This window comes from Emydura macquarii, unplaced genomic scaffold (genome assembly GCF_026122565.2).
Source record: "Emydura macquarii macquarii isolate MOO-44397 ecotype Brisbane River unplaced genomic scaffold, CSIRO-AGI_Emac_v2 contig_2897, whole genome shotgun sequence".
Classification (NCBI taxonomy): Eukaryota; Metazoa; Chordata; order Testudines; family Chelidae; genus Emydura; species Emydura macquarii.
In genome coordinates this window covers 29,222,888-29,237,429 of record NW_027133034.1, presented here as the reverse complement: position 1 = coordinate 29,237,429, position 14,542 = coordinate 29,222,888, and the positions used below count along the sequence as shown (strand labels likewise).

General features: G+C 40.0%; 1 protein-coding gene across 1 annotated transcript in view; it reads left to right on the top strand.

The window, feature by feature from the left end:
* Positions 1 to 14,542, top strand: part of MAN2A1 (mannosidase alpha class 2A member 1) — a 216,892-nt gene that overhangs the window by 150,998 nt on the left and 51,352 nt on the right. The window contains exons 14-16 of the mRNA XM_067568482.1: positions 975 to 1,211; positions 1,332 to 1,454; positions 7,373 to 7,487. Of these exons, the coding sequence (XP_067424583.1) occupies positions 975 to 1,211; positions 1,332 to 1,454; positions 7,373 to 7,487 (475 nt within the window). The remainder of the gene's footprint in view (positions 1 to 974; positions 1,212 to 1,331; positions 1,455 to 7,372; positions 7,488 to 14,542) is intronic.

Genomic DNA, 14,542 nt, shown 5'->3' with positions numbered 1-14,542 from the left:
GCTGATGTAGTCTCCATTTCTCTGTACTGAAGCCTGATACTTACCTTGGAGCCAAGGCCTGCTTTTGTTTCTCTCTGATACTTCTGGGAAATTTCAAACCGTACTGCATCATAGAGGTTCTTCTCAATCTTCATGCACCAATAGTTCCATTTTACTATGACCGTCTCACTGAGATTTATCATTGATTTAAAAAATCAGTGTTACATGGAGCTCTGTTCCCATATGTTTATTTAGCATTAGTTTTTTATTCTGGAAGCGTTTCAGAATCGCATTTCTACAATGTATGTTCTTTTCAGCCTTCCTCCAAAGGGCTAATTACCACTAATAAATCTTTCACGTGGGTCTATGCAGAGGCTCTTCTAGAAGGAGAAAGGAAGATTTACACACCAGTATCTGGAGTTCTGGGCATATTGTTTCTGGAGATCCACACACTCTATTTCTCCGCTTTGAAGACATTTTTATGGGTTCTATGTCAGCAGAAAAGAATCAAGGGCAATTGGGGACCCAGTTTCATTATATCCTCCTGTTCACATCCATAATGGTATGTTATTGATGTGCTCCAACAGTCTCTGCTTTCTAGAATATTTCAGATGCTTGGCACCAATGGAATGCGCATCTCCTTGACGTGTGGCAGTATGCTCAATTCCAGATTACAGATCATATTTCTATAGCTACAGATCAAAACTGTAACTGTTGTTCAGCTTAGTAACCAATGTTCATGCCCTTCTGAAAGATTGCAGCAACATTTTTGTTTGTTGAAATATTAGAACATGTGAGTTATTAATTTGAAATATCATTTTTAATAATCTAATTAATATTGTGTTGTTGGGGATTGGGCAAAAGTCAGTGCAAGTGTAACTGTTGAGATGAATAGAATTACAACAGACATGAATTTGGGGCAGAATATTCAAAATTTTCATTGTAATGATAACAGTACATTTTTAATATCTGTTATTTTCTTGTTGCTCTAACAGATCTCTTTCATGGTGCATCTACCACCTTTGGGTCTGGGAGTTTACCAGCTTTTGGAGGTTCTGAGTTCAGAAATGGTCTTGGCTGATTATAACATATATGTTAGTGGAAGAAATAATGTGCAGGTGAACCCAAATAAGGTTTTCAAGATAAAGGAAATGCAAAATTCTGCGGATGACATTACTTTAGAGAACTCCTATATGAAACTATGGTTTTCTGGGATCTCAGGGCTCCTGAAGGTATGTTGGCTCATAATTTGAAATATTGTATTTGTTATTCATAACAGTACTGATGCATTAAAAATTCTGATGCATAAAATCTAAATGTCACCCTCTCAAATTGTGATTATTTCTCTTTAGAAAATTAGCACAAAAGAAGATGGAAAAAATCATCAAGTAAAGGTGGAATTTGCTTGGTATGGAACCACAAGTAACAGAGATAAGAGCGGGGCTTATCTCTTCTTACCAGATGGAGAGGCCAAGGTAATAGTGCTCATATTGTATTTATAGCAGAGGCTTTCATCCTGAAAGATCCCAAAACATTTGGCAAACCAGTGTATAGAAGAATTGGTTGACCCAACACTGAAATATAGCTACTTCTGTGGTGAGGCATTACATTAAAATTACCTGCATTGGAATTTTAATAGGACACTGACAACCCTGGCAGAAAGTGCCATGGGATCTTCAATGATCACAGGTGATCAAGACCTCATTGTCATGTCTTATGATAAAAGTGTATTGCAGACATTCATTCATTTTTCCAACCTTTCCTTTCTCCCTGTTTCTCTTTTCTCTCTGGAGTCTGAGATTGTATATACTAAATTTATACATGAAATAACATAGTGAATTTGCTGAACTATTTAAATTGTGAGCGCTTTGTGGGATGGGCTGTTTAGGATGTGTTTATACAGTGCCTAGCATGATGGGGCCCAATTTGATTAAGATGTTCAGCGCTACTGCAGTTTAAATGATAATGATAAACAAAAAGTAAGTGACTGTCTAATTCAGCCATCATCTACTACAAACAGGTCTTATTTTTAGTTCAACGATTTTTTTTAAAATCACATACTCATTTTCAATTAACTCTTGTGTTTATTTTCAACTTCCTTGGAAATTCAAAAACACTCAGTGTAATCTGTGCTTGCCACCATGTATATTCACATTAGTGAAATATTTTTAGAATACAAAAATGTTTTTTCCAGAGAAATGCTATAAACTTGAATGATGGTGTAGAAAACAGTTTTATAAAGGTAAATAACAACATGCAGTTTAATATTTCTATTCATTCTTCCAGCCCTAGTTTTCCCTTGGAAGAACTTTAATTGCTCATGTAAGTTCAGATTGAAGCCTTTCCTGTGTGTTTGCCCAAGGAAGAAAGAGCATATAACATGTCTGCTTGTCCCTTGTGCTGGCCAGCCATACTATGGGTGGAGCAACTTTTGTAGTCTGCTGCTTCTTACCATTTTAGCTTCGGGAATGCGTAGGGCAAGTGTAGGGCTTGTATAGGATACGTCCCATTTCCATTCCACTACCACTACAGAAGAATGGAGGGAGAAGCTGAAAGGCAGACTGTGACCGAGTCATAGTCAGTTTCCTGGGGCAGTGAATCAACATGCTGCCTTGTACATAAGGCTCCTGGTAAAACCATCATTGAGCTCTAAACAATTCATCAGTCAGATTGACGTAACTACAGATCTCAGTATTCTTAAGAGCCCAGTGGAAACTTGTACTGATTCTCAGCAATCTGTCCATTAGAATAGCACAAGTATGTAGGGACAAAATCAGATAGGCTAAGGCATAAAATGAGTTACATTGAGCAAAGGAGGTAATAAGAAAAAGTTTTTAAAATATATTCGGAGCAAGAAAAAGATGAAGGAAAATGTAGGCTCTCCAATTGGGAGGGAAGGAGAGCTAATAACATGACAAAAAGGAGGCAGTGGTGTTTAAAGACTATTTTCCTTCAGTAGTCTCTAAAAAGGTAACTTGTGACCCCATAATTAACATTAACAGAGTAATAATGTAAGCCAAAATAGGGAAAGAACAAGTTAAAGAATATTTAGGTAAGATAGATGTAGTCAAGTTGACAAGGCTTGATGAAATATATCCTAGATTACTTAAGGAACTAGCTGAAGCAATCTCGGAACCATTAGCAATTATCATTGAGAATTCCTGGAGGAAGGGTTCCAGAGGACTGGAGAAGGGCAAGCATACTACCTCTCTTTAAAAGGTGGAACAAAGAGGCCCGAGGGAATTTTAGATCAATCAGCCTAACTTTGATACCTGGAAAGATACTGGACCAAATTATTGAAAATCAGTTTGGTAGCAACTAGAGGATAATAGAGCCAAAAGTAATAGCCAACATGGGTTTGTCAAGAAAAATCATGCCAAACCAACTTAATTTCCTTCTTTGACAGTCAACTCTTCTGATGCCAGATATTTCTTTAAGGAGTACCAAGGACTCCTGATTTTGAAAGAAAATTAGTCCAGGACTTTACAGGATCTACAACAGATGGGTTCCTGGCCCAGGTTACTCTGTCAGATAGAGATGCCATATCCTTGCATTCCACTGTGAACCAGATGTAGAAGAAAATGTGGCAGAAACCTCACATGGCTATCCCAATCTTCAAGGCAGTGAGGAAAAATACATTCTCTCCAAGGACATATGGTCTCTCATCTCCCCATGGGAGCTTGTGGGGGAGGAGAGACAGAGCCAGAACTTGAGGAAAGACTAAACACAATCATGGTGCTGCCTCCCCAAAAATTGACCTGTGGTGCTGGTAATCAATTGAGCAAAAGGTTTACCAGTTCATGACTGCTATACTTCACATTGTGAACTATGAGCCAAAAGACAGATAGAGCTATAGAGCAAGGCTTCCACCCTGGATGTTTGAAGAAGTTAGTCTGAGAGAATGTAAACCTGGTTTGGCATCAGGTTTGGGCAACCTTTGCAAGTGAGACAATGGAAGAATCTTTTCCCAAGTATGGAAGCTTGTTGATCTGCTTTGCTGAAGGCATCTGTGAGACTTTGGTCTCACTAGCAATAGCATTTTTACCTCAGTGTTCTGAAGATGAGGTTGTCCCTGGTATGTACTAAGGACCATAGGAGACTCGATATCCCAAAAAATTGTCCTATTTATACTGCACAGCGAGACCACCATGTTTTACATAAACATGGATGGAGACACCAGGTAGTGCTCCCTTTTTGGGGAAACAGTGCAGATGTGGAAGTATTATTTGTCATACAAGATGAGCCTTGTCACCATATATGTGGCAGGGAAAGAGAACACAGTCACAGATAGGGCCGATCTGAAACAGATCTTCACAAATCGTCTCTGAATTAGAAGTTGGCAGATCAGATTTTCCTCTAGTACAGGATACCAGCCATGGATCTCTTCATAAATCACAAGAACAATAATCTCTTCTTCTCATCATTGTACCAAAAAGATCATAGTACAAGGGAACTCTATCAGAGGCTGTTACATGGTTTTATATAAACTCTGTTGTAAATGTACTACCAAATTTCAGAAGAGACAATGGTTTGAACACAGTAGCTCTTATTGCTCTAGGTATGTATGGTTCTTTACTCTGTTGCAGATGGCCACAGGCAGTATAATTCATGCTGTGGACTCTGACCTCAGATCATTACTAAGAACCACAATACTTGCTTCATCGCAATATGGGAGTCTTCTTCCAAAGAGTTTGCCTTCTGACATAGACATCCATTTGCATGTGTATCTGGCACCTCAGAAGTCATTTAGCAGAAGACATGCAAGTCCAAGTGGGAAAAGCTTTTAATGCAGTGCAAACAGACCCTACGGACTCCTTTACTTGCCTCACACGCAAACTGTTTAACTATCTCTTCACCTGCCTAGGTCTAATTTAGAGTAACAGCATCTAGATATATTTGACATTTGTGATGTTTTGTGAACTGATTGACGGTAGACCAGTGTCTTTGCAGCAGCCTGTCATCCAATTTGTGCATCATGAAGAGAGCCTTTTGTGTTAATGTCCTGACAAAGCGGATGGATTGCTCATTTTGAACTGCTCTGTTCCTGCCATAGGTAGAAGGGGGAATATCTGATATGCCAAAGGACTATTTTTTGAAGTTGAAACACCGTAATATTTGGTTGCGAGAGCTCATGGCGGAGTTGGGTGGCAAAAAGACACACAAAAAAGGCTTTGTACCATCTAACTCTGCTGTGAGTTCTCAATATCCAATATTATGTTCTGTTTCAACTTCAGAAAGTAGTCGTTTGACTCATCAGGCTTATTTTCCCTCATGACAATCTAGAGATGGTTCACCAATAGGAAAAAGCTGTCTGAGTAGAGGGGCTGAAATCAACTCCTGTAGCAGCCTCAGGGGCAAGTTGCCTCCATTTTGTGCTTCCAAGAGGATGGAGAGAGGACTTGTCCCTTAATCTGTCTCAAGAGCCCTACTGTCATCCTTTTATTTCTTAGGCAAATTCCTTGAGCGCCCAGCACAGAAAATCTTAGTGAGCAAAGTACAGATATTCGTCAGCTACAGTCACAGCTAGAGATCAATGAGTTTGGAGATCTGCTACTACTAATAGCCTTTTATACACAAGCTCTTCCCTTCTGCTGACCACCCCCAAACGACTCGGAGGGTATTTGAGCTGGGCAGTCAGAAGGAGGAGAGTTGCTAGGTGAAAAGCTGTTATGAACGATTATCACAGTTTATTTCTTTCAACAGCAGCTCCATGGGGTGAACCACTTCTGGTTTGCCAGGTAAGATACAGGAAGCCTAGCTCAGAGGCTGGAGTCTAGTGGCTATTACTAGAGACTGGGGAAGTATTTGAGGGAAGAGAAGTAATTAATGGAGGGATGATGGGGAGCAAGTGGCACTCCTTCCCACATGGTCCCCAAGGAGGTTAAAAGGGCAAGGAGATCATTCAAACAATAACGTTCAGCTCTCTGTTTTATAGGAATGTGTCTCTAATCTTCAGTAATGACCCCTGGACTTTGGCTCCTATCTTTAGCCTTTCTACCAGTAGTCCCAGTATGACAAACCCACTCTGTTTCAGCAAACCCAGGCTAGGAGTTGGCAGTTTTAAGAAGCTGTGTTCATGAGATAGCTTCAGCTTCTGGACCCATTTGTCCCTCTGTCTCCTCCTGATCCCCTGTAATGTTTAGAGGGAATGGGATGCGGCAAGGCTGAGCTAGTATTGAAGCTTTGTGAGGAGTGCAGCTAATGGTTCAACTAAGTCTACGCTGTAGTGGCTCTCAGCATATTACTGTTCCATTGTATTTTTTCAAAAGCAACTGCACTGAATTTAAGCTAGTGCAGACCGATGTGGTATTTCTTTTTTTGGTGTAAATTGGCAAAAAAGTACTAGAAAACTTCAGGAATTCCCTTTCTTTTTTGGATATCTTAAATCAGGAACTCCTTGTCCAATTGACTTCAGATTTTTTAGAAACGTTCTATTTTAGCTCCCATAAATGACCTACTAATTTTCAGGTATATTTGACTATTTTGTGGATTTTACAGTGGGACCAGCATCATACTTTAAACAGAAAATCTGCTGCAGAGTTAATTATGGAGCAACTATATGCCACTCCATTAGTGCTTGGCTCCAGTGCTTAATTTGTGTCAGGGCTTGCCAGGACTGAGTCCCAAGCTGTAGGCTTGGCAGTTCATAGCCTTGGCACCTCTGGGCTTGCCATGTCGGTTATGAAAGTAAAAAAAATTGCTTGAGCCCCGGCACCTCTTTCATTACAAATTAAGCACTAGTTGGGCCAAACAAACCAAAAATTCTTCCTATACTTTCAGCTGTGTTCATACTTCCTAGTTTTCTCAATCCATATATACATTTGGTACATTAAATGTAAACAGAAACTGTGTTGAAATCAACTGTTAAAAATAAATAAAATCGTCTAACAGTGACTTGGGCTTTGAGTATGAAGACCTAACTGTGTAAGTAGCACCTGGCAAGAATAATTTTGTGAGAGAGAAAATGGAAGCTAAAATATATGTAATCACAGTAATGTTACTTAACGTTCATGTTGTTCTCATCTCCAAAGTGCTTTCCAAATATTAACTCATTAATTGTCACAACATACCTATGAGGTATGTAATGGAGATTATCTTCATTTTAAGCCAAAGTAGGGTTAAGAAAATAACCCAAGACTTTAAAGACAGTCAGTGTCAAAACTGGGATTAGAAATCATGAATTCCCAGCTTCCAGTTTTGTGATCAGATTACTAGACATATACTCGTCTACTGCATATGAAAAGTTAATTTTGGAGGGTTTTAAATGAGGATTTAAAACTATTTAATAACTGTTATGTTGGTTTTTATGCAGCTATTAGAGAAAGCAAACATTTTTATACAGTTATAAAAAAATTTATACAGTTCTATTAACTTTGGTTTTGTGTTTTTGCAGCCTTATGTTTTCACGGATCCACCTACCATAAGAGTTACTCATGGGAGGATTTTCTCAGAAGTTACTTGTTTTTTCCATCATTTGACACACACAGTGCGACTCTATAAAGTTCAAGGTAAGAGGTTTTAAAATTGCAATTACATGTCATTTTATTTTCTTGCTAATTTTTGTTCATTTTGGGCCTTGCATTGGCTTTCTAATGCTTTCATAATTTTTTATGCTTAGTACACCGCTGGTCTAGGAATTGCCTTCTGTTTGCAGCATTCCCTGGATTTTAAGGACAAATGATCTATTCTTGAGTCTTGCAAGAGTCACTCACCAAAGGCAAACTTAAACCCAATAGATCTTTCTGGTAGAGGATTTCCTCAGCATTGGGAAATCCTCTTATGGTGTAGGGCTGCAGCCGTGGCTCCTATACCACTCAACACCCAGCACAGGGGGCGTTTGTGGGGACGAATGTAGCAGTGGTGTGGCTAGGGCATCCTGTTGCGCTGGTATTCTCTGGCACTGTGCAGCTATTGTAGATTAGAGTGACCTTGAGACTGGATCTAACTATGTTGCAGACCAGGCCATTGTAGAACCAGCCCCATGAACAAGAAGTGTAAATGGTTCCTTTGTGCCTCCCTACATCCCCCTCAGCTGCACACAGCACTTAATAGGTCTGAAATCCTGACTGGAGCCTTCGGCTACTATACTGTAGAAATAATAAAAAGTAAGTAAGTAATCGTTGAGGAAGTGAGAATTGTAGTACTTGAGAATTTTCCAGATCAATTCCATCACCACTTCTTCCCTGTGGGCATTATCTTTTTTGTAGCTCAGTAAGACAGAAGTGTAGTTTTTGGGGGAGTGCAGAGAACATATTTTATTCCTTACTTTTCTTTCAATTTCTTTATCATAGTGTTTGGACTTTTAAATGTAAATTATATTTATTGGATTAATTGTTTCTGTCCTATAGTAATCTGACAGCCACAGCTCATATCCAGCCATACTGCTCAACTTGCTTAACTAATTTTATAAATTTGTGTTGTCTTCATGGAATTATCTTCATGGTGTTGTCTTCATGGAGAAGCATAGCATGCAAAGATTTGTCTACTTGAAGAAGTCTGTTGGGAACATGAAGAAAGAAATGTTGGGAATCCATTTATTGTCACACCAGAACTTCTAGTGACACAACTGGTTTTACTCCTCTCCTAGTAATATTTGCTTACATAAATGGAGAAAGAGAACAAAAATACTTAAAAGCTCATTTTTATTGGACGTGGCAGCACATTGTCTAATTATTGTGCCATTTTATAATGCACCTTACATCACTGAAATTTGTTTTCTGAAATGGTTAAGCAACGACTGAGAATTTCCAAGCATTTTAGGGTATTTAGACATGCCTATTAAAATTAATAGAAGATGTTTCAAAATTGCCTAAACTCCTTCATAAATTTCAGCTATCATATGTAAGTGCCCAAACACCTCCAAAACAAAATAATGGACCTTGACATAATTAGGAAGGTTTTCTGTATCTCTCCTCAAAGTTTCAGAAATAGTACCTGCCTAAAGTATCTAATTTACAATGACACTGAATTATTATGATCAGTTAGTGACATTTGCTAGGTAGTGTTTCATCTGTCTTCAGAGCTATAAATGTTTGACTCAGTTGCCCCACTATAAAAATGTATAAAAGTGTGAACTTTATGGTTGATAAGTAAGGCTGTGAGTTTGTCATAGAGGTCGTGGAAATCACGGATTCCGTGACTTAGACTCAGACTTTTATGTCAGAAGGGACCGATATGATCATCTAGTCTAACCTCCTGCACAATGTAGACCACAGAACCTCACCTACCCACTCATGTAACAGACCCCTAACCTATGACAGAGTTATTGAAGTCCGCAAATAATGATTTAAAGACCTCAAGGTACAGAGAATCCACAAGCAAGTGACCTGTGCCCCGTGCTACACAGGAAGGAGAAAAATCCCCGGAGTCTCTTCCAGTTTAGTGCTAGTAGTCAAAAATCAGTTAATTGCCAAATTAGGCTGTCCCATCATACCATCTCCTGCATAAACTTATCAAGCGCAGTCTTGAAGCCAGCTAGGCTTTTTAGCCCCACTGCTCCTCTTGGAAGGCTGTTCCAGAACTTCATTCCTCTGATGGTTAAAAATCTTCATCTAATTTCAAGTCTAAACTTCCTGATGTCAAGTTTATAGCCATTTGTTCTTGCATCCACATTGTCGCTGAACTTAATAATTCCTCTCCCTCCCTGGTATTTATCCCTCTGATGTATTTATAGAGAGCAATCATATCTCCCCTCAGCCTTCTTTTGGTTAGGCTAGCTGTTTGAGTCTCCTCCCATAAGGCAGGTTTTCCATGATCCATTCAGATCATCCTAGCAGCCCTTGTCTACACCTGTTCCAGTTGGAATTCATCTTTCTTAAACATGGGAGATAAAAACTGCACACAGTATTCCAGATGAGGTCCCACCAGCAATTTGTATAATGGTACTAACACCTCCCTGTCTCTACTGGAAATACCTCACCTGATGCATCCTAGGACCATATAAGCTTTTTTCACGGCCACATCACGTTGGCTGCTCATAGTCATCCTGTGATCAAAGAATACACTCAGGTCCTTCTCCTCAGTCTCTTCCAACTGATGTGTCCCCAATTTATAGCAAAAATTTGTTATTAGTCCCTAAATGCGTGACCTTTCATTTTCCACTCTTAAATTTCATCCTATTGCTATTACTCCAGTTTACAAGGTCATCCAGATCTTCTTGTATGATATCCCTGTCCTTCTCTGTATTAGCAATACCTCCGAGCTTTGTGTCATCAGCAAACATTATTAGCACAATCCCACTTTTTGTGCCAAAGTCAATAATAAAAAGATTAAATAAGATTGGTCCCAAGACTGATCCATGAGGAACTCCACTAGTAACCTCCCTCCAGCCTCACAGTTCACCTTTCAGTATGACCCATTGCAGTCTCCCCTTTAATCACTTCCCTATCCACCTTTCACTTTTCATATTAATCCCCATTTTTTCCAGTTTAATAATTCCCCATGTGGAACTGTATCAAATGCCTTACTGAAATCTCGGTAAATTAGATCCACTGCATTCCTTTTGCCTAAAAAATCTGTTATCTTTTCAAGGAAGGGGATCAGGTTGGTCTGACATGATCTACCTTTTGTAAAGCCATGTTGATTTTTATCACAATTTCCGTTAACCTCGATCTCCTTAGCTATTTTCTCTTTCAGAATTTTTTCCAACACCTTGCATACCACTGAGGTCAAACTAACAGACCTCTAGTTACCCTGATTATTTTTTTCCCCTTTCTTAAAAATAGGAACTATATTAGCAATTCTCCAGTCATACAGTGCAACCCCCTGAGTTTACAGATTCATTAAAAATCCTTGCCAAGGGGTTTGCAATTTAATGTGCCAGTTCATTTAATATCCTTGGATGGAGATTATCCGGGCCTCCCGATTTAGGCCCATTAAGCTGTTTGAGTTTGGCTTCTACTTCGGATGTGGTAATTTCTACCTCCATATCCTCATTCCCACTAGCCACTCTGCCACTATCCCCAAGCTCTTCATTAGCTTCATTAAAAATGGAGACAAAGTATTTCTTTAGATATTGGGCCATGCCAAGATTATCCTTATCCTCTGCCCCATCCTCAATGCTTAGCAGTCCCACTTCTTCGTCTTCTTTGTTTTCTTCCTATTTATATGTCTATAGAGCTTTTTACTATTGGTTTTAATTGCCTTTGCATGGCCCAGCTCTACTTGGCTTTTGGCATTTCTCACTTTGTCTCTACATGTTCTGACCTCCAAGAGGTAACTTTCCTTGCTGAAATCTTCCATCTTCCACACTTTGTAGGCTTTCTGCTTTCTCTTAATCACCTGTCTGAGATGCTTGTTCATACAACTTGGTCTACAACTCTTGCCTATGAATATTTCCCCCTTCTTTGGGATGCAGGCTTCAGATAGTTTCCGCAACTTTGACTTGAAGTAATTCCAAGCCTCCTCTGTCTTTAGATCCATGAGTTCTTCAGTTCTAAAGAACTTTAAAAAATTAAGGGAATTAGTTAGCCCTTTTGAAATCAAAGACCCTAGTCAGAGATCTATTTTAAATCCTTCCATTTAGTTTGAACTGAATTAGGTCATGGTCACTCGTACCAAGATTGTCCCCTACAATCAGTTCTTCTATGACGTCCTCACTACTCATCAATACCAAATCTAAAATGGCATCCCCTCTTTCCGTGACTTCTGTGACTTCCACAGCTGCAGCAGCTAATGGGGCTGACTTCAAGGCCGCCCGAGCAGCTGGCCCCGGGGCGAGCGATACCGGCCATGTTGGGCCAGCCCCAGGACTAGCTGGGGTAGCAGCAGTCCCGGTGGCAGCCTGAGCAGTGACAACTGAGGCAACCCTGGAGGCCATTGAGGAGTGGTCCTGGGGGCCTCAGAACTGCAGGTGGCTGGAGGTAATCAGCCCCCATAACTGGAGCAGAGGCCAGCCATTGTCACCCTGGGATCAGCTAAGATTTAGTCTGAGGTATTTATAGTAAAAATCTGGGACAGGTCACAGGCCATGAATTTTTATTTATTGTCCGTGACCTGTCCATGATTTTTACTAAAAATAGCCATGACTAAATCTTAGCCTTATTTATTAGTAAGAATAGCGCTCAGGGCCACCTCTTCTAAACAGGGCCATGTGAAGGGCAGTGGGGCCTGGTCCTCCCCATCCTTTTTTTAAAAAAAAACTTTTCTCTTTTCTTCAATTTTGGGACCCTAACCTTCTCTGTAACTGTTCCCTTCACTTGACCTTTATGAAACTTATCCGCATTCTGGAGCTCTTCTTCACTACTTTTACCTGATATAGTTCTGAGTTTGACAGAGATATTATGGTCTCTCACCTCATTTCTCTGAGTTTAGTTAGATCTTTCAGCTTCTAGTGCAGTTATTCCAAATATAGCAATTCATTTGTGAAGCATTTGGTAGGTGATTTCTTATGGTCAGCTCTGATTTCTGCCATGAATACCTACAAGCACAAGAGTAGTGCTCAGAAATGCAAGCTGTAGCAGGCCCATGAAAAAGATCAGAAAAGTGCGAGTGGTCTACAAAATATCTTGAAATGTGCAAAGATTCACCATGTTACTGGTGAATAGTCTGCAGACAGTTCTGCTACTTTCATTTCTTACCCTTCCTTAGCTATAGAGGATGTCAATTTGGGTTTGTCAGGTTTTTTCAGTTCTGATTCTGGACAAAGCATGGCATTTAATTGTTGGGTCCCAGAGGCACAGATTTTCAACAGAAAGTTAGCCATTGGTCACTAGTGCAACTGTTATAGACATGCACTCTGAAAGTGGTTTGGTTATTGGAAGCATGGGGAAGAATTTTGACTTCAAACAATCTCTGGCTACTAAGCCACAAATGACAGATTCTGTTCACCTTTTTGGGGTAGAAAACAGTCCTGTTATTAATTTAGAACAAGCTTGTTTGTCTAGCAAATGCAAAGGAAGGTAAGTATTAAAATTATGGTTCTTTGTCAAAACCCTTAATGGGGACTTGCACCAGTGATCTTGGTTGATGTACAGTTTAACTCTTGCCTTCTTGTTCCATTTCACTTGTTTGCTTTTCAAGTCAAACTCCTTATCTTCTTTTGTGAACTGGAAAACTGGGTTCACAAACTTTTTCCACTTTAGCAAGTGATTATGCCTATATGAATTTTAGAGAAACACATGGAGGTAATCACTCGCTGGATGGAAATTGCAGAATGGTGTAAAGGGTTGCACAATTGATAAAGGTATGTAAATCTGCTATCAGATAAAAAAAGGATATATGATACAATATTTTGTCGTTTCTTGGATATTTTGGTATTCTTATCTGAGAGATGTTTAGCTTTGAGAGCTTCAGATGAGTAATTAGACAGTCATAATGGTAATTTTTTGGGTTTACCCTCACTGTTTGCAAGGTATGGTAGTGTATTGTGAGATCATGTCGAAGCTATTAAGGCCAGTACTTCAAAGGTGACATACTTATCAAACTGAATTTAAAATGAACTTATTGGTAGGATCACACAAAAAGCATGGTATACTTTTTTTGACAAATTTAGCAAAATTTAAATACTTCTCCATTGTGTTTGATTTCATTCCAAACTCCAGAATTTAAATCTGAAGCTAATAGCTTGCAAATGAACATTTCATCATTTGTATTTTTTTGGCCAAGATGTGGTATACCAGGGGTTCTCAACCTACCCACCCAACATACTAGAAAAACTCTAGGGCCCAGCAGAATTGGGGGCCTTGGGGCTTCTGACTTCAGACACCAGGTGTTGGGGATGGGGATGCTTGAGGCTTTAACCCTGTGGGGCTCAGGACTTCAGCTTCAGGGGGGTGCCATTTGGAGCTCTGGACTTTTGTCCTGCAGGGTGTGTGGGGAGTTCAGGACTTCAGTTCTGCAGGGGCACTAGGGCTCCAGGTTTTAGACTCATGAGGAGAGCTGAGGCCTGGCTCTCCCCACGGCTCTGCTCCCGGTTTCAGCCCTGAGGGGGTGCTGAGACCTGGGGCACAAGGCTTTAGCCATGGAGGCCTCTCAGCCCCCTGGGTGAGAACAACAGTGGTATGCTATATTATCAAAAATTAACGTGTAAACTCCATTCTGACATTGCTCCTATATCACTATGTGCACCTAATTAACTTTTTAAATGTGGTCCTCACCCTCTCGTCCCCCTGCCCAAAAGACATACTTAGTGTTTCCAACCACATGAAAATGAAGTCTTCAGATTCTCTGCCCCTAGGAGGCCCTACCCACTCATATTCAAATGGCTAAATAATTTCTCTTCACTCCTATGGTTGGCAGAGTTGCCATAGGAGTGGTAGGAGACTGGCAACAGCACGTCTACACCCCAGAGGAGCAGGCTTCACCAGTTTATGGTGGAGGATCAGCAACAATAAATGGCCCGATCCTGTTCCAGAGCATTAGCAAGTCTCAGATACAGGACCCAGTAATGATGATGCTCTCTGTTGCCTGCAGGAAGTGTGCTGACATCTATACAGGTTTTTGGCTATTAGTAATCTGCAGATTTTAATAATTCACAGTTTTTGTACTCCACATTAATGAAGCTTCCAAAATTATATGGCTAATCCCTTAGGAAGCAGTGATGTAGAGAGGCTCGGCTAATCCC